The 27712-nt window shown below is 44.6% G+C and overlaps 1 protein-coding gene across 1 annotated transcript in view; it reads left to right on the forward strand.

Moving 5' to 3' along the window:
- Positions 1-27712, forward strand: part of ARHGAP35 (Rho GTPase activating protein 35) — a 137118-nt gene that overhangs the window by 45418 nt on the left and 63988 nt on the right. The window contains exon 2 of the mRNA XM_064293877.1: positions 8558-12434. Coding sequence (XP_064149947.1) covers positions 8751-12434 — 3684 coding nt within the window. The 5' untranslated portion in view covers positions 8558-8750. The remainder of the gene's footprint in view (positions 1-8557; positions 12435-27712) is intronic.

Here is a 27712-nt window from a genome sequence, read left to right on the forward strand (position 1 = left end):
TGCCGGCTAATTCGCATTTCCTGTCGCTTTTTTAGTTAAGAAGCAGCACTCTGGGTTTAAAATATCAGTTGCTCCCTTCTTGAGAGTTGGGAGTGTTCCTTTCCTCTCTTTAGAGGAGCTTCAAGTAACTGAACCTTTGAACTTGAATGGACTAAGTAGAATATGCCGTTAAAATTTTTATAACGAAACAAGGTGTTGAGTAGATAATGCATTTTAGTCTAGTTCAGAATGGAGCTGATATCTTTATTTCTTTAGGTTTGAAAGCAGGGTGATTTGCTTTTATTTCCCCCTGAGATTTCTGTGAAGGCGTGGGTTGTTGGATCCACTTTACAGAGAATAATCAAGTCAACAGACAATGGATGACTTATTTGCTAGCTGCCTACAACAATCACTTGTGGTAGAACCACTGTGCCAAGTTGTGTTTCCACACTGGTCACGTGGGTGGCCTTGAGACCAGCCGTACACTGGGATGAGGGATTGATAGACAAGGGCTCTGTTACTTGAGCACCCATGTAAAAAATGGTGTGGTGGCTGTGAGGCCTCCCTGTCTAACTTGACAAGGGGGAGAGAGAATAAAGATCATCAGCCCGAGGCTGATTCTTATGAGGCGGAGGTCACACATACCTCCACATGCAAACCTTTTTACCAATTCTGCCACCAGCCGTCCCTCCCACGGCACTTTCTACTTCTCTGCTGGGTTAGACAGTTCGTTACAGTGGCCACACGGAACTCTCAGACCATACTCACAATTATGGGATTTATTAGGGAAGTAACAGGGTACAATTCTGAATCAGGGATGACTCAGGATATAGTTCTTTGATCAAGACAGTCTCTTCTCAGCTATGCTCGCAGGGAGGCCTCTCTCTCAGCTCTGGGCCTCTCAGCCCAGCCTCTGCCCTGCCTGAGGGCAGAGTGTTACAAAGCTCTTTAGCTCTGTCAGTAAGTACCAGAGGCACCCCACTCTGCCAGTAAGCCTCCTACCCAAAGGTGCTCAACTGTCTCACTCTGTGGGTCAGCATACTGACTGCGGCCCCCTTGCTCTGTGGGCTTACCCCACCATGCCATCTCATGTCAGTCTCCTGGTTCTGTTGCTGCCATTTTTCTGCTGGGCTTGCCGACACTTCTCAAGGACTCTTTCTGTCTCCTGGGTCTAGGAGGTTCCTGGCCCAGGGACCCTGAGTCCAAAGGATGTACTCTGCTCCTGGCTCTTGATGGTAGCGAGGTCCCCCCTCCAGCCTCTGGAATTGGTTCATTTTAAGCCCAGAGGGATGGCAAAACTGACCAATCACCTTGTTAGGGTTTCTCACACCTTATTTGTATTATTAGCAGGTTGTCTAATCCCCTTGGTGGGCCAGAAGTACCTTATTTGCATAATCCCACCCAGTCATTGTGTGGAAGTCACAAAGACTGTGTCTAGAAGGGTGACATTGAGTAATTCACTGCACCATAACCCATGACTTTTCCTTCAAACTTTACTCAGTGTTCCTGTTTGAGGCTCTGGGAAACTTGAGTCTATTTGTGGGTTGAAACAAAATTCAATATGTATGCTACAGAGTAATGTGCAAAAGCACTTCGATTTTGTACAAATCTTTCTTGTTCAGGTATACCAGAGGATGGATGTGTGTTAATTGCTTTAGATCTTCATAGATAAATAAATCGAAAGCTGCCCTTGAGTTGACTCCTAACTCTGTGACGACTGTATACAGCAGAACGAAACATTGCTTGGTCCTGCGTTATTGTCATGATCGCTGGCACGCTTGAGTCCATCATTGCGACTGTTGTGCCAGTCCATCTCACTAAGGGTCTCCCTTGCCCTCGGTGGCCTCTACGTCAGCAAATACTATGGCCTCATCCAGCGACTGATCCCTCCTGATGATGGGACCAGTGCAGGCGAGCTGGATAGTATTCTGTTGTGATCCATAGGTTTTTACTGGCTGATTTTCAGAAGTAGATCTCCAGGCCTTTCTTCCTAGTCTGTCTCAGTCTGGAAGCTCTGCTGAAACCTGTCTACCACGGGTGACCCTGTAAGTATTTGAAATACTGGTGGCATAGCTTCCAACGTGCAAGCCACCACGGTCCGACAAACTGACAAATGGGCGGTGGTAGATCTTCATAAGAATCTGAAAATTTTGTTAACATAAACAGCCACCTAGGGAAGTAGATGATGGGGAAGGTTTATTTTTTTGTCTTTCCGTGGATTCTTCACTGGATCCTGCTGAAGTCTGGAACTTGGTTCTTTGGGACCTGCCGTTAGGTTACCTGGAGGGATTGCTTACAGTCACTGAAATTTCCCTTTTTAAAATGGTCCAACGATATGTACAGACCACAGCTCACCACATCTTATTTCCATAGGGAGTTTGGTTTTCTGGGTTATCAGAGGAAAATGTGGATGTTTGGAAAAAGTCTGTGACCTTTTGAGGTTATCCTCATAGGGCATAACCATGCTGTCCCTCCCGTTGTCCCCTTGTTCCCCCCTTGAGAATAATGGGTGGTGGCCAGACTTCCTGCAGCATTTTTTAGGAGATAGGCTTACAAAGCATCAAGGTGGTGGAAATGCTAGGTTCTTTCCAGGCATAAATGAGTTTCAGAATAAAATTGCTGTTTATTTTTAATTCTCTTGTTTGTGATTGTCTCAGGGGACTGTTCATTTGGCTTCAGGTTCAGCAATTGCACAGTCATATCTGAGCCTATGAGTAAAAGGCCGTACAGCATAAACTGTATAGCCGGAAGACACTTGTGTAGAGGCAGCTAAGGCTACATATTTTAGTTTCTCAGCCAGAAAGTTGCTAAAGACTTTTTGCAAGACAACTTAAGCATTTCGTTGTTTCAGCTGTTCAAACTGTAGCCCCTTTAAGGCGCTATTTAATAGCTGCATTCTGTGGTTCCCAGTAACCTTCAGAAAAGACTTCAAACTCTTAAAGTGGCTTAAATCTGGTTCCTGCTTATTTGCTAATCCATCTAACCCATCTGCTCCCAACACATACACTTTATTGCAGCTGCTTCCCCCATATAGATTGTACTTTTTTGTGGAGGAGGGAGGGAGGAGTCTTTGCACTTTTCAGTGCTTCTATCAAAAATGTGTTTTATACGTACTTCAGGTCTCACCTGAGATGAAACTTCCTTCAGAAAGATTCTCCTAAATCCAAAAGGCTGGCTCTGGGGACCCTTTAATATTTGCTCAAAGAGTTGCTTGTCTCTTCATTCATTCATTCACTAAATGTGTCAAGCACTGGGCCATAAGCAGGGGACACAGAAGTGAACAGGGCAGGCGTGGGCCTTATCCTCACAGAGCTTATATTCTTATCAGGGAGAGTATCCCACAGCCACATCCTTAAAACTTTTTATTTGGAAGTAATTGTGAACTTACAAAAAGTTTCAAAAATAAAAGTAGCATAAAAGACGACTGTAGCATAAAAACCTGTTGCCATCAAGTGATTTTCTGACTCATAGCGACCCTGTAGAACAGGGTAGAACTGCCCCATAGGGTTTCCGTGGGTGTAATCTTTTTTTTTTTTTTTTTTTTTACAGCCACCACATATCTGTCAGTTTGTCGTACCGTGGTGGCTTGCGTGTTGCTATGGTGGCTGGAAGGTAATGCTACTGGTATTTCAAATACCAGCAGGGTCCCATGGTGGACAGGCTTCAGTGGTGCTTCCAGACTAAGACTAGGAAGAAGGACCTGATGGTCTGCTTTTAAAAGAGCTGGCCAGTGCAAACCTTATGAATAGCAGCAGAACATTGTCTGGTATAGTGCTGGAAGATGAGCCCCTCAGGTTGGAAGGCACTCGAAATACGACCGGGGAAGAACTGCCTCCTCAAAGTAGAGTCAACCTTACTTACGTGGGTGGAGTAAAGATTTCAGGGCCTTTATTTGCTGATGTGACTCAAAAAGAGAAGAAACAGCTGCAAACATCCTTTAATAATCAGAATGTAGAATGTATAAAGTATGAATCAAGGGAAATTGGAAGTCTTCAAAAATGAAATGGAACACATAAAGATCAATATCCTAGGCATTAGTGAGCTGAAATGTACTGCCATTGGCCATTTTAAATTGGACAATCATATGGCCCACTATGCCAGGAACAACAAATTGAAGAGGAATGGCATCACATTCATCATCAAAAAGAAAGTTGTAAGAGCTATCCTAAAGTTCAATGCAGTCATTGATAGATTAATATCCATACACCTTGAAGGAAGACGAGTTAACGTGACTATTACTCAGATTTACGCACAAACCACTAATGCCAAAGATGAAGAAATTGAAGATTTTTACCAACTTCTGCAGTCTGAAATTGATCAAACATGCAATCAAGATGTATTGGTAATTGCTGGTGATTGAAATGTGAAAGTCGGAAGCAAAGAGGAAGGACCAGTAGTTGGAAAATAGGGACTTGGTGATAGAAATGACGGCGGAGATCGCCTAATAGAATTTTGCAAGGCAAACAACTTCTTAATTGCAAATACCCTTTTTCAACAATATAAACTGCAACTCTACATGTGGACCTCGCCAGTTGGAATACACAGGAATCAAGTCAACTACATCTGTGGAAAGAGATGATAAAAAAGCTCAATATCATCAGGTAGAACAAGGCCAGGGGCTAACTGAAGAACAGACCATCAATTGCTCATATGTGAGTTCAAGTTGAAGCTGAAGGAAATTAAAACAAGTCCATGAGCACCGAAGTATGACCTTAAGTATGTCCCATCTGAACTTAGAGACCATCTCAAGAATAAATTTGATGCATTGAGCACTAACAGGTCAAAGACTAGACGAATTGTGGGATGACATCGAGACACCATACGTGAAGAAAGCAAAAGGTCACTAAAAAGAGAGGAAAGAAAGAAAGGACCAAAATGAATGTCAGAAGAGACCCTGAAACTTGCTCTTGAACATCAAGTAGCTAAAGCGAAAGAAAGAGATGATCACATAAAAGAATTGAACAGAAGATTTCAAAGGGCAGCTTGAGAAGGCAAAGTAAAATATTATAATGAAATATGCAAAGACCTGAAGTTAACAAAAGGGAGGAACATGCCCAACATTTGTCAAACTGAAAGAACCAAAAAAATTCAAGCCTCAAGTTGTGATATTGAAGAATTCTACGGGCAACATAGTGAACAACGCAGGAAGCATCAAAAGAAAATGAAAGGAATACACAGAGTCACTGTTCCAAAAAGAATTGGTTGACATTCCATCATTTCAAGATCAAGAACCGATGGTACTGAAGGAAGAAGTCCCAGCTGCACTGAATGCAATTGTGCAAAAACAAGGCTGCAGGAATTGATGGAATACCAGGTGATTTGTTTCAACAAACCAATGCAGTGCTGGAAACATTCATTTATCTATGCCAAGAAATTTGAAAGACAGCTACCTGGTCAACTGACTGGAAGAGATCCACATTTATGCCCCTTCCAAAGAAAGGTGATCCAACCAAGTGTGAAAATATCGAACAGTATCATTAATATCACACGCAAGTAAGATTTACTGAAGGTAATTCAAAAGTGATTACAGCAGTACGCTAACAGGGAACTTCTAGAAATTCAAGCCTGATTCAGAAGAAGACATGGAACGAGGGTTATCGTAGCTGATGTCAGATGGATCTTGGCCAGAAAGAGAGCATACCAGAAAGATGTTTACCTGTGTTTTATTGGCTATGCAAAGACGGACCATATGAAGACTGGGAATCCTGTAGCAGTTAATTGTGCTCATGAGAAATCTGTATGTAGACAAGAGGCAGTTAGTTGTTCAAACAGAACAAGGGGATACTGAGTGGTTTCAGATGAGGAAAGGTGTGTGTCAGGGTTTTATTAACAACCTGCGATATGTAGATAACACAGCCTTGCCTGCTGAAAGTGCGGCACTTACTGATGAAGACCAAAGACTTCAGCCTTCAGTATGGGTTACGCCTCAACATAAAGAAAACAAAAATTCTCACAACTGGACCAATAAGCAATATCATGATAAACAGAAAAGATTGAAGTCATCAAGGATTTCATTTTACTTGGATACACAATCAACACCCATGGAAGCAGCAGTAGGGAAATCTCATGACATACTGGATTGGGCAAATCTGCTGCAAAAAAAAAAAACTCCTTAAAATGTTAAAAAGCAGAGATGTCGATTTGAGGACTAAGGTGCACCTGACCCGAGCCATGGTGTTTCCAGTCGCCTCATATGCATACAAAAGCTGGACAATGAATAGGGAAGATCAGAGAAGAATTGATACCTTTGAATTATGGTGTTGGAGTATTGAATATACTGTAGACTGCCAGAAGAACCAACAAATCTGTCTTGGAAGAAGTACAGCCAGAATGCTTCTTAGAAGTGAGGATGGCAAGACTTCGTCTGATGTACTTTAGACGTGTTAATCAGGAAGCACCAGCCCCTGAAGAAGGACATCATGCTTGGTAAAACAGAGTGTCAGCGAAGAGGAGGAAGACCTTCAACAAGATGGATTGACGCAGTGGGTGCAACAGTGGGCTCAAACGTAGCAATAATAGTGTCATGGATTGATTTGTGTCTCCCCAAAATATGTGTCAACTTGGCTAGGCCGTGATTCTTAGTATTGTGATTGTCCACCATTTTTGTCATGTGATGTGATTTTCGTATGTGTTGTAAATCTTACCTCTATGATGTTAGTGAGGCAGGATTAGAGGCAGTTACGTTAATGAGGCAGGATTCAATCTACAAGATTAGGTTGTGTCTTAACCCAATCTCTTTTGAGATATAAAAGAGAGAAGGGAGCAGAAAGACAAGGGGACCTCATACCACCAAAAAACAAGAGTCAGTAGAATAGCGTGTCCTTTGGACCTGGGATCCCTGTGCTGAGAAGCTCCTAGCCCAAGGGAAGGTTTATGACAAGGACCTTCCTCCAGAGCCAACAGAGAGAGAAGGTGTTCCCCTGGGGTTGGCACCCTACACTCAGACTTCCAGCCTACTAGACTGTGAGAGAATAAACTTCTGTTTGCTAAAGCTACCCACTTGTGGTGTTTCTGTTGTAGCAGCACTAGATGACTAAGACAGATAGTGAGGATGGTGCAGGACCGGGCAGCGTTTCATTCTGTGGTACATAGGGCCACTATGAGTTGGAACCAACTGGACAGCACCTAGCAACAGCAGGAATCTTTGTAGAAGCAAATTGCCACATCTTTCTCCCGAGGAGCAAGTGATGGGCTCAAACCGCCAACCTTTCATTAGCAGCTGAGAACTTAACCATTGCACCACCGGTATTCCTATACACTTTACCCAAGTTAACGTATTGCTGCCATTTCACCTCATTTGCTTGCTTTCTCTCTCTCAGTATATATACGTAATTTTTTCTTGCTGGACCAGTTCTAGACCAGTTACGTACATCACGACTCTTTTCCCCAAAATATTTCAATGTGTATTTCTCTCACATGGTAGCGATCAACGTCATAGATTTATATTGATAAAATTATTTTATCTAGTATCCCATTCATAGTCCCGTGTTGTTAACTGACCTATTCCTGAGGAAACACCCAAAGGCCTTTCCCCTCCAGTACTGAATCCAGTCTAGGGTCAGGTAATTGCACTTCGCTACCGTGTCTCTTGAGTCTCCTTTAATCTGGAACATTTAGTAGCCATTCTTTGTCTATTATGACGATATGTTTTTGAAAAAATACAGAGCCTCCCCCTCCTTTGTTAATATGTTCCTCATTTTGTGTGTCTCTCTGATGTTCCCTTGTGATCACATTGAGACTGTGCGTTCCAGGCTGTCATACTCCATAGCAGTGCCCCTTCCTCCTCAGTGTGTCACATCTGGAGACGCAGGATGTCCTTCTGCCTGCTACCGGTGATGCTGATTTTGAGCACCTGCCCCAAGTGTCACACGATTTCGTCTCTGTGTAATAAGTAGGTTGTATTTTGTTTCTCTCTTGTGCAACTAATAAGTAGTCTCTTAGGAGACACTTGAGTTCTGTGCAAATGTCCTGCTCCTCATCAAAATTTACCCCTCAGATTTAGCATCCTTTGATGATCCTTGCCCTATCCAGTGTGTGGACTTGTATTCCTATTTTTTCCGGTGGGTTATAATTCATCCCGTTTCCAAAAAAACCTGTTGTTGCTGATTTGATACTGACTGACAGCAACCCTGTAGTACAGAGTAGAAGCCTGTAATCTTTAAAGGAGTAGACCACATGTTTCTCCTTTGGAGCGGCTGGTGGGTTTGAACCTCTGACCTTTTGGTTAGCAGCCAAATGCTTAACCACTGCGCCGACAGGGCTCTTATAATTTGCTACTGTACTTCATTGTTTTGGTGTGCAAATGGTCCCAAATTTGGCCAGCGGGAGTCATCCCACCCTTATTTTAGCACTTATCATGCTGTTTACGTATGTCTTCCTCCACTAGATTGTAATTCTGTGGGGTACACGGATGACAGTCTCATTCACTATTATGTTTTCACCCAGCATACGGTCTGGCACATTAGATGTTTACTAAATATTCGTGGAATTAAAAAATTGGTTTTTGTCATAGTTCAATATTTATAATTGGGTTTTAAAGTTATGATGGTGATAGTTTTCCTTTTTTCCCTCCATGTAGGAAGAAATGTTGACTATTTGGCGATGAGAGACAGCGAAAACTGACCTTGTGCTGGTGTGCAAGCCCCATGGGACCTGACAGCTTCACTGCTCGAGCATTCGGCCCTCACTGATGATGTTGGGAAGCCTTCAGGTCCACTGGAAAACACTAATCTGATCTCGGAAGTGGTTGATTGTGGCAGGATGTGTCGACGATGATGATGGCAAGAAAGCAGGATGTCCGCATTCCCACCTACAACATCAGTGTGGTGGGATTGTCTGGGACCGAGAAGGAGAAGGGCCAGTGTGGCATCGGGAAGTCTTGTCTGTGCAATCGCTTCGTGCGCCCCAGTGCTGATGAGTTCCACTTGGACCATACCTCTGTCCTTAGCACCAGTGACTTTGGTGGGCGAGTGGTCAATAATGACCACTTTCTCTACTGGGGAGAGGTTAGCCGTTCTCTGGAGGATTGTGTGGAATGTAAAATGCACATTGTGGAACAGACTGAATTTATCGACGACCAGACTTTCCAACCTCATCGGAGCACGGCCCTGCAGCCCTATATCAAGAGAGCTGCTGCGACCAAGCTCGCATCCGCCGAAAAACTCATGTACTTTTGCACTGACCAGCTGGGGCTGGAGCAGGACTTTGAGCAGAAGCAAATGCCGGATGGGAAGCTACTGGTGGATGGTTTTCTTCTTGGTATTGATGTAAGCAGGGGCATGAATAGGAACTTTGATGACCAGCTCAAGTTTGTCTCCAATCTCTACAATCAGCTTGCAAAAACAAAAAAGCCCATAGTGGTGGTCCTGACCAAGTGTGATGAGGGCGTCGAGCGGTACATTCGAGATGCACATACTTTTGCCTTAAGCAAAAAGAACCTCCAGGTTGTGGAGACCTCGGCCAGATCTAATGTGAACGTGGACTTGGCTTTCAGCACCTTAGTGCAACTCATCGATAAAAGTCGGGGAAAGACGAAAATCATTCCCTATTTTGAAGCCCTCAAGCAGCAGAGTCAGCAGATCGCAACTGCAAAAGACAAATATGAGTGGCTGGTGAGCCGCATTGTGAAAAATCACAATGAGAATTGGTTGAGTGTCAGCCGAAAGATGCAGGCCTCGCCAGAGTACCAGGACTATGTCTACCTGGAAGGGACTCAGAAAGCCAAGAAGCTGTTTCTACAGCACATCCACCGCCTCAAGCATGAGCACATTGAGCGCCGGAGAAAGCTATACCTGGCTGCCCTGCCGCTAGCCTTTGAAGCTCTTACGCCCAACCTAGATGAAATAGACCACCTAAGCTGCATAAAAGCCAAAAAGCTCTTGGAAACCAAGCCAGAATTCTTAAAGTGGTTTGTCGTGCTTGAAGAGACGCCATGGGACACCACCAGCCACATTGACAACATGGAAAATGAGCGGATTCCCTTTGACATAATGGATACAGTTCCCGCGGAGCAGCTGTACGAGGCCCACTTAGAAAAACTGAGGAACGAGAGGAAAAGAGCCGAGATGAGAAGGGCATTTAAGGAAAACCTGGAGACCTCTCCCTTCATAACTCCTGGCAAGCCTTGGGAAGAGGCCCGCAGTTTTATTATGAACGAAGATTTCTACCAGTGGCTGGAAGAGTCCGTATATATGGATATTTATAGCAAACACCAAAAGCAGATTATAGACAGAGCCAAGGAGGGGTTTCAGGAGCTGCTCTTAGAATACTCTGAGTTGTTTTACGAGCTGGAGCTGGATGCAAAGCCCAGCAAAGAGAAGATGGGTGTCATTCAGGATGTCTTGGGGGAGGAACAGAGATTTAAAGCATTGCAGAAGCTCCAAGCAGAGCGTGATGCCCTGATTCTGAAGCACATTCACTTTGTGTACCACCCAACCAAGGAAACATGCCCCAGCTGTCCGGCCTGTGCGGATGCTAAGATCGAGCACTTGATTAGTTCTCGGTTCATCCGACCATCTGACCGGAATCAGAAAAATTCACTCTCTGATCCCAACATCGATAGGATCAACTTGGTCATCTTGGGCAAAGATGGCCTTGCCCGAGAGTTAGCCAACGAGATTCGAGCTCTTTGTACAAATGATGACAAGTATGTGATAGATGGTAAAATGTATGAGCTTTCCCTGAGGCCCATCGAGGGTAATGTCCGGCTTCCAGTCAACTCTTTCCAGACGCCAACATTTCAACCCCATGGCTGTCTCTGTCTCTATAATTCAAAGGAATCTCTATCCTACGTGGTGGAGAGTATAGAGAAGAGTAGAGAGTCCACGCTCGGCAGGCGAGATAACCATTTGGTCCACCTTCCCCTGACACTAATTTTGGTTAACAAGAGAGGAGACACCAGTGGAGAGTCCCTGCATAGCTTAATACAGCAAGGCCAGCAGATTGCGAGCAAACTCCAATGTGTCTTTCTCGACCCTGCGTCTGCTGGCATTGGCTATGGACGCAACATTAATGAAAAGCAAATTAGTCAAGTTTTGAAAGGACTTCTGGACTCTAAGCGTAACTTAAACCTGGTCAGTTCTACTGCTAGCATCAAAGATTTGGCTGACGTTGATCTGCGAATTGTTATGTGTCTGATGTGTGGGGATCCTTTTAGTGTAGATGACATACTCTTTCCTGTCCTTCAGTCCCAAACCTGTAAATCTTCCCATTGTGGGAGCAACAACTCTGTTTTACTTGAACTGCCAATCGGACTACATAAGAAACGCATCGAACTGTCTATCCTCTCATACCATTCCTCGTTTAGCATCAGAAAAAGCCGGTTGGTTCATGGGTACATTGTTTTTTATTCCGCCAAACGTAAGGCCTCCTTGGCCATGTTACGTGCCTTTCTTTGTGAAGTGCAGGATATTATCCCCGTTCAGCTCGTAGCACTCACTGATGGCGCTGTTGATGTCCTGGACAACGACTTAAGTCGGGAACAGCTGACTGAGGGCGAGGAGATTGCGCAAGAAATTGATGGAAGGTTCACAAGCATCCCCTGTAGCCAACCCCAGCATAAACTTGAGCTCTTTCACCCCTTCTTTAAAGATGTGGTGGAGAAAAAGAACATCATCGAGGCTACACACATGTACGATAATGCTGCTGAAGCCTGCAGCACCACAGAAGAGGTGTTCAACTCGCCCCGGGCAGGCTCACCTCTCTGCAACTCAAACCTGCAGGACTCTGAAGAAGACATTGAGCCCCCATCTTATAGCATGTTTCGAGAAGACACATCACTGCCCTCTCTGTCCAAAGACCATTCCAAGCTTTCTATGGAATTGGAGGGGAACGATGGGCTGTCTTTCTTCATGAGCAACTTCGAGAGTAAATTGAACAACAAAGTACCTCCACCAGTCAGACCAAAGCCTCCTGTCCATTTTGAAATCACAAAGGGGGATCTGTCCTATTTAGACCAAGGTCATAGAGATGGGCAGAGGAAGTCTGTGTCTTCTAGCACCTGGCTACCTCTGGATGGGTTTGATCCTTCTGATTATGCTGAACCCATGGATGCTGTTGTCAAGCCAAGGAATGAAGAAGAAAACATCTACTCAGTGCCGCACGACAGCACCCAGGGCAAAATCATCACCATTCGAAACATCAACAAAGCCCAGTCCAACGGCAGCGGGAATGGTTCTGACAGCGAAATGGACACCAGCTCCCTAGAGCGAGGCCGCAAGGTGTCCATTGTGAGCAAGCCTGTGCTGTACAGGACGAGATGCACCCGCCTGGGGAGGTTTGCTAGTTACCGAACCAGCTTCAGCGTGGGGAGTGATGATGAGCTGGGGCCCATCCGGAAGAAAGAGGAGGATCAGGCGTCCCAAGGTTATAAAGGGGACAACGCTGTCATTCCATATGAAACAGATGAAGACCCTAGGAGGAGGAACATTCTTCGCAGTCTAAGGAGGAACACTAAGGTAAGGCCAATTTGGGATTTAGGAATGAGTCATAATCATGCGAGTGACTTGCATGGTGTCTTCATGAGAGTTCGGTGATGGATGATGACGGTCAAGGACAACTTATTCTGGTAAAAAGGTGCTGTGTATGTGTGTGTGTTTACTCTTTGTTTGAGCATAAAAAAGTTAGCAGTATCTCAGTGATTACTGGCAGCTCTCAAGTAGTTAGGACCTTGGAGAGTCTGAGTTGCCTTCGTCCAGAACAATAGTTTATTAATTACCAAAATGAGATGGGGTAGGGCTCATCGGTGTGTTGACAAGTAGCCAAGCCCATGGTAATGCACTCCATCTTCCTTCCCTTAAACACCAGAATCCAGAATTCTGTGCCTCCGCCTCCTGCTATGACACATACATTCTGTTTATGAGAAAAGGTAGAAACAATAATGGCAAGACTTTGTCTGATGTACTTTGGACATGTTATCAGGAGGGACCAGTCCCTGGAGAAGGACATCATGTTTGATAAGGTAGAGGGTCAGCGAAAAAGAGGAAGACCCTCAATAAGATAGGTTGATGCAGTGGCTGCAACAGTGGGCTCAAACAGCAACGATTGTGAGGATGGCCCAGGACCAGGCAGTATTTCGTTCAGTTGTACATAGAGACACTATGAGCCAGAGCTGACTTGACAGCACCTAACAAAAACAAAAGTGACCTGTGAAGGTTGTAGCTTTTGAGATTACAGTATTTTTTGCAACTAACATTCCATGTATTTAACATTTCCATGTAAATCGTGCCCTATATGCATATAACGCACAGAAACGATGAGATTAAGTAAAAACAGTTCTAGCATAGTGCTTGCGTTATTTGCATGAAAATACAGAGTGGACTTATCAGTGAAGGGGGGCTTCCAGCCCATAAACGAAAAGTAAGAATCTTGCTACTGCGAGTTACAAACCTATCTGGTGTTTGTGAAATTGAAGTGCATGTATTTCCGTTATTTTAGCCTTAAGCGAGTCACTCTCACCGTCAGCAAGAGCCTCAGGTTTTATATAGGGACCACGAGTAGGGCAGGGAGGAGAAAGGGAAAGAAAGAATACAGTGTATGCATTATAACTGGCAGGCCCGCTCTGTTGGAAGAAGGAACGTTCCCCCATGCAGCACCAGCAGCTGAAGTCTCTTGCAGAGAATTGCACTTTACAAGGCACACCTCTGTCTGTAAGCAGCACTCTGTCCCCTGGGCCTAGACTTTGAGATAGAAACAGTATTTCCCAACTTATTCTGTGTTTTAGCCATTTAACAGGGGAAAGTCCTCTTTGTATTTGTTTCAGAGAAGGTCATCTCAATGAGATGCCACAACTGAACCATGTCGTGTAATACCCCTAAATCAGCACGGAGCCCTGGTGGCACAACAGTTAAGTGCTCAGCTGCATGCTTGGCTGCAAACCCAGCCAGCCACTCAGCAGGAGAAAGACCTGATGATCTGCCCCAGTAAGGATTACAACCTAGAAAACCCTACGGGGCAGTTCTACTCCCATCACATGGGGTCATTATGAGTCGAAATCATCTTGCCAGCACCCAGCAACAGTAAACCAGCATGGTGATACACAGAATGTTTTCTCAGCATTGAAAGCGTTTGCTCCTCTCCCTTCTATAAAGTAGCAGAGAATGCAAGGCTCCTGTCTAAAAGTATTCCAGGACCTCCGGAAAAAAAGGTTGCCAAAAACTTAGGTTGTCAGAAAAGCAAAAAAAACCAAACCCAATGCCATCAAGTCAATTCTGACTGATAGCGACCCTGTAGGACAGAGTAGAACTGCGTCTTAGTATTTCCAAGGTTGTAATCTTTACAGAAGCAGACTGTCACATCTTTCTCCCTCGGAGCAGCTGGTGGGTTCGCACCGCCGACCTTTCGGTTACCAGCCAAGTGCTTTAACCACTGTGCTGCCTCAGGTTACAAGACAGACCAAATCAGAAGGTCTGGCGTGCAGGCTGTCTTGAGAGCTGACAGTTCTGTTGTAAAGTAAAACATGGAGGTCACTTCCGTAGCTGTGTTGGTTAAGAAGGCCATCGGAGATTGAGGAACAGGGTGCCACGGCCCCTCAAGGAAGGTGTATCCACTCCATGTTCCTTGATTGCATACAGAGTACTCCCTAGCCATTGGCCGGGAGTAGCCAGAATTTTCTTACCTGTGCAGTGTCAAAAAGGGCAGGGCAGTGTCTGTGTCTGTTCTGTTCCCCTCCCCCTGACCCTCCCTGCTGAATATTAATAAATATCACAAGCATTCTTCTCTTTCTGCTTGAATTCCTGGCTTATTTTTCCACTTGGATTCCTTCATCTGCATTTTGTGTTTTGTTCTCCAAACTTTGGTTGAGGCAGACCCATTGCGAACAGTCCTTACTTAAAAAAAAAAGGGAAGCCAGAAAATGGGCCTGACCTGCTTCCCATTATTTTCCCAGAGCTCTCCTGTTTAACGATACTGGAATCCAAACATTTTGGAAAATCTGGCTTTCTTCTCTTCCTCCTCCACTCCAAGGAGGGCTGTTGCCAGAACAGCTGATCTGAATGCTGACAGTATTGTCATTTGTAGGGGTGTGTGCACACCTGAGAGTTAGGAAGGTGGCGTAATAGCACACTGTGAATTATAACTATTTGTCTGGCTTCTGGCTACATACTTAAGACTTGTTGAAAATAGTGTTTTTAAGACACTTTCCTGAACAAGCCATGCTTTAAACAACACACACTTAGGCTCAGTGGAAACCAGCTGGTTATTGTGAGCCTCTCAGATAGCTGCGCTTATGCTGGTAAAGAGCACTTTCTAACCTAGGACTTCCTTACCCCGGGTCGCTGGGTCAGCGTGCAAGAGTGATCACTCCCCGGCTATCTTTAGTTATGTGGGCCACACCTCTTCAAGTCAAATAAAAAAAGACACCTCTGGCCCAAGAGCAATTGCGTGCCAGAAGTCAGTTTAGGAGTATGCTTTGGAAAGAGCAGTAAAAGGTGAAATTGTCTTTTCCTGCCTTGGAAAATGCTGCTTTGAAAGGAGTATAGCTGCTTTATCATCCTGAAGCAGAGATAAACAAAGCCCTGATTCTCTTCCCTGCTGGAGCAAACCTCTTATTAAAATTGCCGCTGTTGAGAACACGGACTGACGCTCATTTTACTGAAAAAGCAAGATTACCATCAGGGCAGAGAATGCCAAGCCAGCCCCTACATGGGGGATTCAGCCTTTGATTTTTATTGGCATGACAAAGCAATACGGTATTTATTTGAAGTTGGGGCGGCGGAGGGGGAGCCAAGCAGTCCAATTTCAGTTGGTAATGGAAAACGTACTTAGTACTCCTGTATGCCAGACATCATTGGGAAATGGCACAGACTCTTCTTGCCCAGATGCTGGCACCCAGTTGGGGCAGCAAGACCTACAGAGCTACAGAAAATAGGTGGTCAACCTGGTGAGGGCTGTGTGTGGTCAGAGTGGAGAGTCCATGTTGGAGGCGGTTAAGGTAGTATGTTGTTAGCTGCTGTTGAGTCAGCCCCTGACTCACGGCAACCCCACGCACAACAGAATGAAACATTGCCTGGCCCTGCACCATTCCTGTGATCTGTTGTGATCCGCAGGGTTTTCATTGGCTGATTTTCCCAAGTAGGTTGCCAGGCCTTTCTTTCTAGTCTGTCTTAGTCTAGAAGCTCTGCCAAAACCTGTTCAGCATCGTAGCAACACGCAAGCTTCCACAGATAGACAGGTGGCAGCTGCACATGAAGCGCATTGGCCAGGAGTTGAACCCAGTTCTCCCACATGGAAGGTAAGAATTCTACCACTGAACCACCAGCATTTTCAAAGTAGTGTAGTATGCAGCGATTAGGAACTCAGTCTTTGGGAGTCACATCTCAATTTCTCTACTTCCTCATTGGGTCTTTGGGAAACATGATTCACATGTCTGCATCCCTTCTCCAAAAGGGGGAGGGCAGTAGTAGCACCTTCCCCATCTGATTGTGAGAAATGAATGAGATAACACCCAGAAACCACTGAGCATACTGCATGCTGGTGTTAACTACTAGTTAACTAGACCTTAAAGAATGAATAGAATTGAAGAAATAATATAAGGAAAGGCTTGAAGGTGAAATAGGCATGTTGTATTCAAGGAAAGGAGAAAACTGGTCGGGTCTAGCTGAGGATCTGAGGGATGCAAGTGTCCTCTTTTGTGTAGGTTTTAACCCTAGGTGCTACTTTGCTGCTTTCTCAGCTGTTACCCTAGCAACCGCCCTGACAAAAAAGGCCTGTGGTTGGGTACCAGCGCGACCTGGAAAAAGAGCAACTGCTCAGCGCCCTTGGCTCATTTGCTAGATTAGCTCTTTACTGTAAAACTGGAGTCAGGGTGAGGGGAATCACTTTCATTTCCACTGATGAAAGTGCAGACTGTGAAGCTGACTCTCATTCTGGGTCCTTTTCCCAGCTGAACCATTTAGCAACCCACCCTCACGGTGGGAGCCTTCTGCACTCAGCTGAATGAAATTCGAAATCTCCGCTTGCACTTCAGTGGGGTCCATGAATAGATGCTTTGTGCGAAGAGGAGCTTTTGCACATGGTCTCTGTCTCCCAGTGCCATGCGTTTGCAAAGATGAGATCACGACCGGCAGGGTCCTATTTTAAAGCCAAGAAACTGGCCGAGGGAGCCTAGCCCCACAAAATGCGCCTTTGGGGCCAGCTCCGATCGCTGAGTGTGGTGTATTTGACCACAGACTTAAAGGGAAGACGTTATTGGCTGTTTATCCTTCTATCTGGTGTATTCTAATTTTTGTGTTTAAAATAATAATAAAAAAAAGACAACATAGAATAATAAAATCTTTTACTCACAGTAGCAACCACGTGACAAGACAACCTATTGAAAAGCAAACCAATTCAATCATGCATTGTTTGGTCTATAAGGCACCAAGTAACCAGTTTGACAGTTTGTGTGTATGTATCCCCCGCCTCCCCCCCAAGTGAATTGGCTTATTTCATTGGCTTCAATGAATTGGCTGGTTGTTACAGCTTGTGTGGACACAGTTCTTATTTTGTGAGGCCTAGAACGGAGTTAAAGTTCCTAGTGTGAATAAAAACCAGCTGGGGAATTGGACTGCTTGCTCCCCTGGGAGAGACATTGCATTTCGACAGACAAGCTGAATGGTATGAAATATGAGCTCTTTGTAACCCGCTCAGGAAAGGCTCTGAATGTGTGCTTCAGAAAAGGCTAATTGCACGCAGTAAGCTTTAAGACCAAATAAATACCTTGGTCTTAAAAATAGGGTGGGGACACCGACTGGACCTGGGATTTTGTGATTCCTGAAAACATTTTATCTATAAAAAGATGTGTTTTTCTCTCCAAAGCACCTGCTCGTTCATTCTTTTAGGAGGGGAACATTCAATTCAATGCCTCAGTGTTTACTGAGCACTTGCTGTACGCCTGGTATTGTGCCAGGTCCATAGGATGCGGTAGTTATGTTCTTCAAGTTACCTCTCCGGGATGACAGATTTTAAACGTGTCTTTACATGTATTTCAGATGTTCTTAGAAGGGAGGCATAGGGTGCTAAGCACCTGTATGGTAAGGAGTTTTAACCTCACCTGGGAAATCCAGGAAATGATGTTGGAGGCTGAGAGCGAAGGGTGAGGCAGGCAGGTGGTGAAGAGGGAGGAGTTCACGAGGAGAGCTTTCCAGGCCCAGGAAACAGTATAGCACTTACAGCTGAAAAAACATGGCATGTTCCTAGAATTGGAAGATGCCTAGTATGGCTGCTGCAGAGGGGTGAGGGGGAACCGGGCCAGTAACCGAGGGCTGCACATACCAGGGATTTGGTGCTTTTGTATTATTTATTGAATACCTACTGGATGCTAGGGGTGGTGCTAGGCATTTTCACACCAATTTTTCATTCATTCCTTTTATCAGTCTTTTTTTTTTTGGTTGTACAAAGCAGCCTCAGTGGCTACTTTTTTTGTCATTGTTGTCATAAGTATATCTATCACATCAGCCTTTACCAGTTCAGCTTTCTACAGGTATACAATTTATTGACAGCAATTACAGTAATTGGCTGTGCAACCCTACCCTTAATGTGATTTTTCTATCACCGTAAACTGAAACTCGGGACTCCATAAGCAATAACTCCCCCTTTGCTCCTCCCTCCTGCTCCTGGTAACCACTATTAAACTTTGGTCTGTATACATTTGCCTTTTCTTATCTTTTTATATACCGCTTATCAGCCTTAAAGGAGCCCTGGTGGTGCAATGGTTAAGCATTTAGCTGCTAACCAAAAGGTTGGTTGTTCGAACCCACCAGCTATTCTGCAGGAGAATGATGTGGCAGTCTGCTTCTGTAAAGGAACCCCCATGGGGCAATTCTCCTCTGTCCTATAGGGTTGCTGTGAGTTGGAACTGACTCTAGGGCAACGGGGTTTTTGGTTTTTAATCAGTCTTAATGTGATTTTTTTATCCTTGTTTTAAAGATGGGGAAGCTGAGCCTTCAAAAGATTGAACATCTTGCCCAAGAGAGCGTAGCCACTAATCGAATGGGCTGAGATTTTTCAGCCCTGGTCTTCTGACTTCCACTTCTGGGGTGCTTTGAGAGTCCAATCTGCAAGAAAGATGGCGGTATTCAATATTCAGACATACTTTATTTGGAACACTCTATCAGTCCAGTCAGTTTGCTCATTGCAAACAAAGAACTTTGATTATTATCTTAAAAAGTCCACTCCCTCAACACCATCACCTCAGAACAGCCTGGTGCTGTTTGTGCCTAGCTGTAGAGATCTAGTTGAGTAGATGACAAAGAAGCACGGAGACACTGAAATAACAACTGGAACTTTGAGAAATTGTTTTGAGCTGGTGTCATTTGTGTCTTGGTTTATTTTAAGTCCAAGGAACTGCTGTAGTGTGTTCTTGGTGATAAAAATAAGCTGTCTTTAACTCTCTGCTTTAGCATACAGTGCACCTGTTCTTAAAAAAAAATTACAGTGGGCAACCCAAATCTATTTTTCAAAGACTAGAGAATTGCTCTGATGCTCCTCTGAGCCAGCCTGTTCTCCACCACCTTGCGATACTGAACTCTCATTGGAGGGACCTGAGTTGTGTCAGCTCCAGTCAGGAATCAATCCCCTGTGCTTCCAAAGGGAAAGGGCTTCTGAATGCATTTTCTCCAGTGTTTGAGGGCAGGCAAGCAGATGGAAATTGACCCATCGCTATGGGCTGTCTCAGTTCAGTGTGGTTGAATTGTGCAGGGTGGACCCTCCTCTCTACTGAACCCCCAACGCACCAGTCGTTGATTCTGAAAGCACAACAGGATTGACCCAGGCTGGCTCAGACCTCATGCCTCTATTGAGCAAAAACCCATGGTCTCAGTTTATTGGGGGTCTATGAGGGGATGACTTAAGGTCCCTGGGTGGTACAGACAGTTTCCACTCATCTCCTAACCTAAAGGTGTGTGATTCAAATCCAGTCAGCGGCACTGCCAAAGAAAGGCCTGGTGATCTGCTTCCGTAAAGATAACAGTCAAGAAAACCCTATGGAGCACGGTGCTATTTGGTAACATTAACATGGAGTCACCATAAGTCAGAATCAACTCAATGGTAACGACTTGGTTTTTGGTTTTTGGGGATGACACGCCTTTTTTTCCCCATCATGCAGGAGGATCTGGGATGGTAGGAAGGCCAAGACTCTGTGCTATGTCCTGTTCCATCCCTTAAATAAAGATGCTCCAAGATGGTGAAGAACTGGGTCATAATATTAATTGCCAACTGGAAGTAGACAGGATCTAAGTGTTGGCACTTTGATAGTAGACTTTGCCAGCAAGAGCAAATTGACCTTCAGGTTTTCTCTTAAACTTGGGCTTGGATTTTATTCCAGCCAGCAGGGGGAGCATCAGTTAACCAAGAACGCATTTGGGGCATGAATGATTGACTTCATTGAAAAGGTCCTTTTGAGGCCCTGGTGCAAATATGAGAGAAATAATTGCCAGTCAGAAAGGTGCAGCCATTGAACGTAGAACGTTAGCATGTGCATTAGGGGGAACTTATAGTAATGTACTTTCCGTTTTCCCAAGGCTCATACCAGTTTCAGCTAGTCACCACTTAGTGTTTGACCCTCTAGCGCTCTGCTTCTGTCAGTTGAACTAGCAAGCGGGAGAATTGTCCCCACGCAGATGACACTGTCCCAGAGCCAGACTACATTCTGCATATACTGTTCCCCTTTAGAATAACAAACAAACCAGATAGAGTCCAGCAGCCTGAGTTCTGCTTTTTATTTCCTTTATTAGACATGCTCTCAAGCATTTAAAAGGCTATGCTAGGTGATACAGTTTTCGTGACCATGTTTCTGACCCTAACATCTGGACAAGTAATTTGATATGCATGAGGGTGTTTATGGGGACCAGAGGAATTCCTGAGTGGCTCAAACAGTTAAGTGCTCAGCCATGAACCAAGAGGTTGGCGGTTAGAACACTCCCAGAGGCACCTTGGAAGAAAGACCTGGTGCTCTGCTTCCAAAAGGTCACAGCCTTGGAAACCCTATGGGGTGCAGTCCTGCTCTGCACACATGGCTTCGCCGTGAGTCAAAAGACTTGATGGCAACTGGTTATGGGGCCCAAAAGAGAATATTTGCAGTTGGCAACTTGGGGTCACTAAATATCTATACCTTCTGTTTCTACGGAAGGAAGAAAATTCTTTATCCTGGCAGGGTGGCTACCTCTCGACTGGGCCCATGGAGGACATTGCATGTGTGCTTATAATCCTGCTTACCTATTCTCTGTGGCTCAGTTGGTATTTACTGGTGTGAATAAGCTTTGCTGATTGTGGTTCTGTGTCTTCCCGTTTGGAGTCCCTGAGGGGTACAAATAGTTAACGAACTCACTGAGGTGCTAGCCAAAAGGTTGGCAGTTCGAGTCCACCCAGAGGCGCCTTTGGAAGAAAGGCCTGGTAATCTACATCTGAAAAAACAGTCATTGAAAACCCTATGGAGCACAGTTCTGCTCTGACATACGTGGGGTCATCATGAGTCACAGGCGACTCGATGGCAGTTGGTTTTTTTGTTTTGTTTTTGTGTCTTCTGTTACCAGTTAGATTGTATGTTCATCGAGGGTGAGAGATGACTTTGGTCCTAGTATTAGCTCTGCTGCTAGCTTGCTGTATGACCTTCGGTAATTTCTTTTAAAAAAATAAAAAAAGATGGTGAGGGGTGTCTGTGATCTGGTACTTTCAAAGTGCGGACAAAACCTTTTGGCCCTCACTTCCTCACCTAATAGGGAGAGCAGCACATTGTTAGAAAAGAAGAAACTCCCTCTACCCACAGAGACAGCCCTCCTCTCAGCTCAGCTGCCAAAAATATAAAGGAACATTGACCCCAGTGCATTAGTTGGAAGCTTTTTTGTTCAATAAGTGTGTTGAGTTGAGTGCCTACTGTGTGCCTGAGGCTCTGGAGCCCAAGCATTTCATAGGCTAATGGAAGAGCCTTTCTCTTGGCTATCTTATTCTTTGGCTGGCATGCCAGTCTTTTTCCTGCCACCGTGGACTTGCGGGGCTAAGGAGTGGGGTTACCATTCCAGAGGGGAGCAGCGGTAGGTGACAGATGTAGTTTCCTTCTCTGCCACAGCTGGAAGTTTCCCCTGAAGTACTTGTCTTGTTTTGAAAAGCCAAGAGGCCAGGCAGAGGCCAATTCCAGGCACTGCTTTTCCCCAGAGCAGTACTGGTATAAACTGTAGGTTCATCTACTTGGTTAGCTCAAGATCAAGAATCAAGCATGTTTTGAAGGAAACCATAAAGCATAGAGGTAAACATCTATCCATAAGGACCAGGTGATTCAAACTGGTCAGTCCTTAACCATAGTGGCTAAGAGCACAGGTTTTGTAGTCAGATAGGCCTGACTTGGGCAAGTTACTGAATTATTCTCCCAGTCAGTTTCTTCATGTATAAAATGGGGTTGGCGGTAGTGTATTTCAGATGGTGGTGGGTCATGTAGGAGACAGTGTGGGGCTTTGGCATTCATTGATTACAGGCCTTCGAATCCTGGCTCTCTCATTCTAGGTGTGAATCTCTCTCGGCCTGTGTTTTCTTATCTGTAAAATGGAGCTCCTAACCCTTACCTTGCAGAGTGGTTGTAAGGTTTCAGAACATTGTGCAGAGCACCTTGCACAGTGTGTAGCACATAGCCACTCTAGTGTAATCACTATTATTTTCATTTTTTGGACCCAGTCAGATTCTAAGCTTAGAGGCACAAATATGTGGATTGTTCTCAAAGGTTAGTTTCCTCTGACTAGATGTTTTTGTCAGTGCAGCCTGCTAAGTGAGTCCCCCAGATATGATGGATGTTGGGATGGTGTCACTTTCGCCTCTCCAAGGACCTCCTATTAAGAGTGCTCCCAGTGACTCCCTAATGAATGACACACGTCTGACCCGGGACATGGGACATCTGGCAGGCCACTCAGGAGAATGGCATTTCCATCTGAAACGTGCCCAGTAACCCTTCTGATGCCTGGTGTGTGTTTGTTACGTCAGCAGCCTGGCCCAACTCTGGGCATACAAACTCTGACTTCCTTACTAGGAAGATTTAGAATTAGTTGTGCAGAGTTCCCTGCCCGATTTTGTGACATCCAGGGGAGCCTTCAGTTATCTTAAGCAGGTATTTTGACATTCCGCAAAACAGAGCTTGTTTAAATCTGAGAGAGACTATCTGTTTCTTTCAGCAAAGGGGGGGCGGGGGGGGGTAATGCTGTTGCAGGAGCCTGCTCTTCATTTTCTCATTTGTAAATTGAAGGGTTGAGCTTGATACCGGAGTCTTTGAGACATTGCTGTTGTTGTCGTTAGTTGCCTTCGATTGTGACTCACAGCAACCCCAAGTGGCAAAAGCAAACTGCCCCCACGGGATTTCCTAGGTGATAATCTTCATGACAGCAGATCACCAGGCCTTTCTCCCGTGGACCTACCGGGTGAGTTCAAACCAACAACCTTTGGTTTGGCAGCAAGCACTCACCCCCTGTACCATGGGGGACTGGAGTCTTTTGAGGTGAAAGGAATAAAAGCAGTTGTCTCATGTAGCCTCCACCTAATGGCAGAATCCCTTTGACAACAGGTATGGCAGTTTGCAGTCTGCTTTGAATACTTAGCAAGCAGTCCCTTCCTTTTTTTTTGTTGTTGTTGTTTCTGAGAATGTACACAGCAGGACATATGCCAGTTCAACAATTCCTGCACGTACAAGTCAGTGACATTGGTTACATTCTTTGAGTTGTACAACCATTCTCATCCTCCATTTCTGAATTGTTCTCCCCCGTTAGTAAATTCACTGCCCCCTAAGCTTCCTGTCTAATCTTTTGAGTTGCTGTTATCAATTTGATCCCACATAGATAGCTTTTTAAAAAGAGCATGATACTCAAAGCAGACATTCTTTACTAGTTAAGCTAAATTATTGTTTGGTTTAAAAAAGACTTCAAGGAATATTTTTGGTTTAAGGTTTAAAGATTTTCTCAGGGCAGTAATTTCAGAGGTTCATCCAGCCCCCATGGCTCCAGAAAGTCTGGAGTCCATGAGAATTTGAAATTCCATTCTGCATTTTCCCTCTTTTGATCAGGATTCTTCTGTAGACTGATAAATTCATTCAGTAATGATAGCTGGGCACCATCCAGTTCTTCTGGTCTCATGGCAAAGGGAGTAGTTATTCATGGAGGCAGTTAGCCACACATTCCATTTCCTTTTCCTATTCCTGGCTCTCCTTCTTCCTCTGTTGCTCCAGGCAAATAGAGGCCAGTTGTGGTGCCTTGGATGGTTACTTGTAAGCTTTTAAGACCGCAGGCTGCAGGTACTATGCAACAAACTAGGAAGTAGAACGGAAGCACTGAACTCTGCTGTTTGTCTTTGCAAGTTTCTCCTTTATATTGGCCAAAATTGCCTCTCGGCATCTTCCTCTTATCTCTCCTTACATGGACGTGACTACACAAGATAAACCTACTCTCATTCCATGAGGAAACTCTACAGCTCTTTGAAAATAACTCTTGTGGTGGATGTTCTTCCCTTTTCCGCGTTAAAGATCCCTGGTTGTCATGGATTGAATTATGTCCCGCCTAAAATGTGTCTATCAATTAGGCTGGGCCATGATTCCCCATATTGTGTGATTCTCCTACATGTTGTAAATCCTGCCTCTATAATGTCAATGAGGGAGAATGGGTGGCAGTTGTGTTGGTGAGGCAGGGCTCAGTCTGCAAGATTGGTTTGTGACTTGAGGCAATCTTTTGAGATACAAAAGAAAGAAGCAGGGGGGGGTGGGGGGCATGGGTTCTGAGGTGACTTCATACCACCCAGAAAGTAGTACGGGGAGCAGAGCGAGTCCTTTGGACCTGAGGTCCTTGTGCAGAGAAGCTCCTGGTCCAAGGGATGATTGATGAGAAAGCTGACAGAAAGCCTTCCCCTGGAGCTGACATCCTGAATTTGAACTTTTTATGAGTTGGAATCGACTCAATGGCAGCGGGCTTTTGTTTTAGCCTGCTTTACCTTGAGAAAATAAACTTCTCTTTGTTAAAGCCATCTGCTTATGGTATTTCTGTTATAGCAGCACTAGGTAACTAAGACACTGGTACTTTATGGAAGTGAGTGTTACTTTTAGAAGCTCTCCAGCTTATCAGTGTCCCTTTATTCATTTTTTTCAGTCATGCATTCTGCCTATCCCAGGAGCTTTCAGGAGAAGACAATAAACTGTAGTGGCTAAGAGCGTAGGTTTTGTAGCCAATCAGACCCAACTTGGGCAAGTTAGTGAATTTTTCTCACACTTAGTTTCTTCATCGATAAAATGGGGTTCTTAACACCCATAGATCTGTTGTGAAACTTGAGCAAGATAGTGCATGTAAAGAACTTAGCAAGGTATCGTACATGGCAGCTGTTCAGTTGATGGAGGCTCAACTTTCTAGTTAACTTAGATTGTTAGAACACACTTAGATCATCTTGTTCTAGAATTGAGAGGGTGGAGGAAGGACAAGATTGAATTTGTTGTCTGTTTCATAGAGCTATGGTCAAAAGGCTTTCCGTTGTTGTTAGGTGCTATCGAGTCAGTTTCGACTCATAGCGACTCCATGATACAGTAGGACCGCCTCATGGGGTTTTCTAGGCTGGAATCTTTATGGGAGCAGATTGCCAGGTGTTTCTCCCGAAGACCTGCTTGCTGAGTTTGAACTGCCAGCCTTTCAGTTAGCAGGTGAACGCTTAATCGTTGAACTATAGAAGGCTTTCTGGTGAGTAGAAATAGCATCCTTGCAGCTTCCCTTTCAGTTCCATTTTTTTATTCCTTAACAACAGTGTATTTGGTTGCCTTGGTTTTATTGAAGAACAATGCTGTTGTTAATGCTAGTTTTGACAGGCGAACTCTGCTGGATTGGGATTGCCAAAAAAACTTGAATTCAAGAAGATGGAGGAATGTCGCCCAAACAGAGATGGTGTTCTTTTTTTCTTCAGTGTCTTTAGCTAAAACCACTTAAAACAGTATGGTGGTTTGAAGGAGCACATGGTCCGAATCACTGTTACTTGTTTGTAACAATGGTGCAACAGTGGAAACACTCAGCCCTTCTCTTTTCTGTAACACGAGCTCACATTTGTTGAACAACCACTGTATACCTGATTGAGCCACTTCCCATATGTCATATCATTGCATCCTCCCAAAGTCCTTGTGAGCAAAGCATTCTCCCTGTTTACAGAAGAGGAACCCAAGACTCAAGAGATGTTAAGTTACTGGAGGTCACAGAACTTGGCAGTCAGGATTCCAACCCTGGTCTGTCAGGTTTCAAAGCTTAAAGTCTTTATACTTTGTATAAGTAGAAGATGCTAGGGAGAGTCTTTTTTTTTTTTTTTCTTAACGTTTTGTGTATGTGGTTTTTATTGTAACAGGCACACAACACATACAGTATTTCATCAGTTTCTACATGTACGCTTCAGTGATATTGATTACATTCTTAAAGTTGTACAACCATTTTCACTCTCTTTTTCCAAATTATCCCACCTCCGATAACATATCTTCAATGCATTCTAAGCAAAAACCCCTCTTTCCCCTCCCTCCCAGCCCTAATAACCATTTTGGTTTCTATATATTTGCTTATTTCGTAAGCGAGATCATAGTTTTTGTCCTTTGTTGTCCGCCTTACTTCATGCAGCCTAATGTCCTCAAGGTTCATCCCTGGAGTGGTAAGGCATTAGAACTACGTTCCTCTTTATGGCCGAGTGATATTCTATCGTCTGTATATACTATGTTTTGCTTGTCCATTCATCAGCTGTTGGGAGACAGTCTTTTTATTGGCTCTGTCAGGTTGGCTCCAACTCAAGGGTAACCTTATGTATAACAGAACGAAATGGTGCCCAGTCTTGGGCCATCCTCATGATGATTGGTATGGCTGCGGTTGGTTAAATTATTTCGTGTAAAGGTACATCATATGCATCAAGGTGCTTTTCCTTACTGCTGTAGGGAGAAACCTGACATCAGAGCCTATTTGCCTCAGGCAGTCTGCAAGGGGAGCTAATAGCGACAGTTTCCCCCGTCACTGTTTTTAGGAGTGGGCATATCACAGTGGTCAGGGACAGGCCTTTTTGAGAGCAGGGCTCTTTTCTGGGGCCCCAAGATCTGTTTATGTTACAGAATTCTCTGTACTGAGTCAGTTAGCGGGCTTTGTGGAGATCGGGTTTGTCATTTGACTGCTGTGGATTAGGTTTGCCCTTCTTTGGTGTGCGTTTGATTCTCAGCTCCTCTTCTGTTGTCACTGTTTGTACAGGAAGTCCTCAAAGAATCTCAGACCAAACAGGAAGTGATCTGTTCCACTATAAACCCAAACCAAAGCCATTGCCTTCAAGTCGATTCCAACTCCTAATGACCCTATAGGACAGGATAAAACTGCCCCGTAGGGTTTCCAAGGAGCGGGTGGTAGATTCAAACTGCCGACCTTTTGGCTAGCAGCCAAGCTCTTAACCACTGTGCTGCTAGGGCTCCGTTCAAGTATAACGGGGTACCAAAAGTAATGAGGATGGGCAGGCTGAGAAACAGGAATGGTTAGTTAGTTGTCCTCTGTGGTGGATTTTGTGCAGAGATCCTCAGATACTTAAGTTTACAGGCTGTGCACATTTCTAAGTAAGTCTGCCTTTGTAAATTGGTCTCATCAACTTGGAACTGAGACCAACTTGCTGGAGATAGACCTATGTCCATTTCCCTTGATCCTTTTTGGTTGTCCTTCTCTTCAGTAGGTGTTTTAACAAAAGGCCCAAATTTCAGATGTATTTCTTGTGGCTTTAGGAAATTAACCATTTGTTGAGAGCGTTTTTCCCC

This window comes from Loxodonta africana, chromosome 11, assembly GCF_030014295.1.
Source record: "Loxodonta africana isolate mLoxAfr1 chromosome 11, mLoxAfr1.hap2, whole genome shotgun sequence".
NCBI lineage: Eukaryota > Metazoa > Chordata > Mammalia > Proboscidea > Elephantidae > Loxodonta > Loxodonta africana.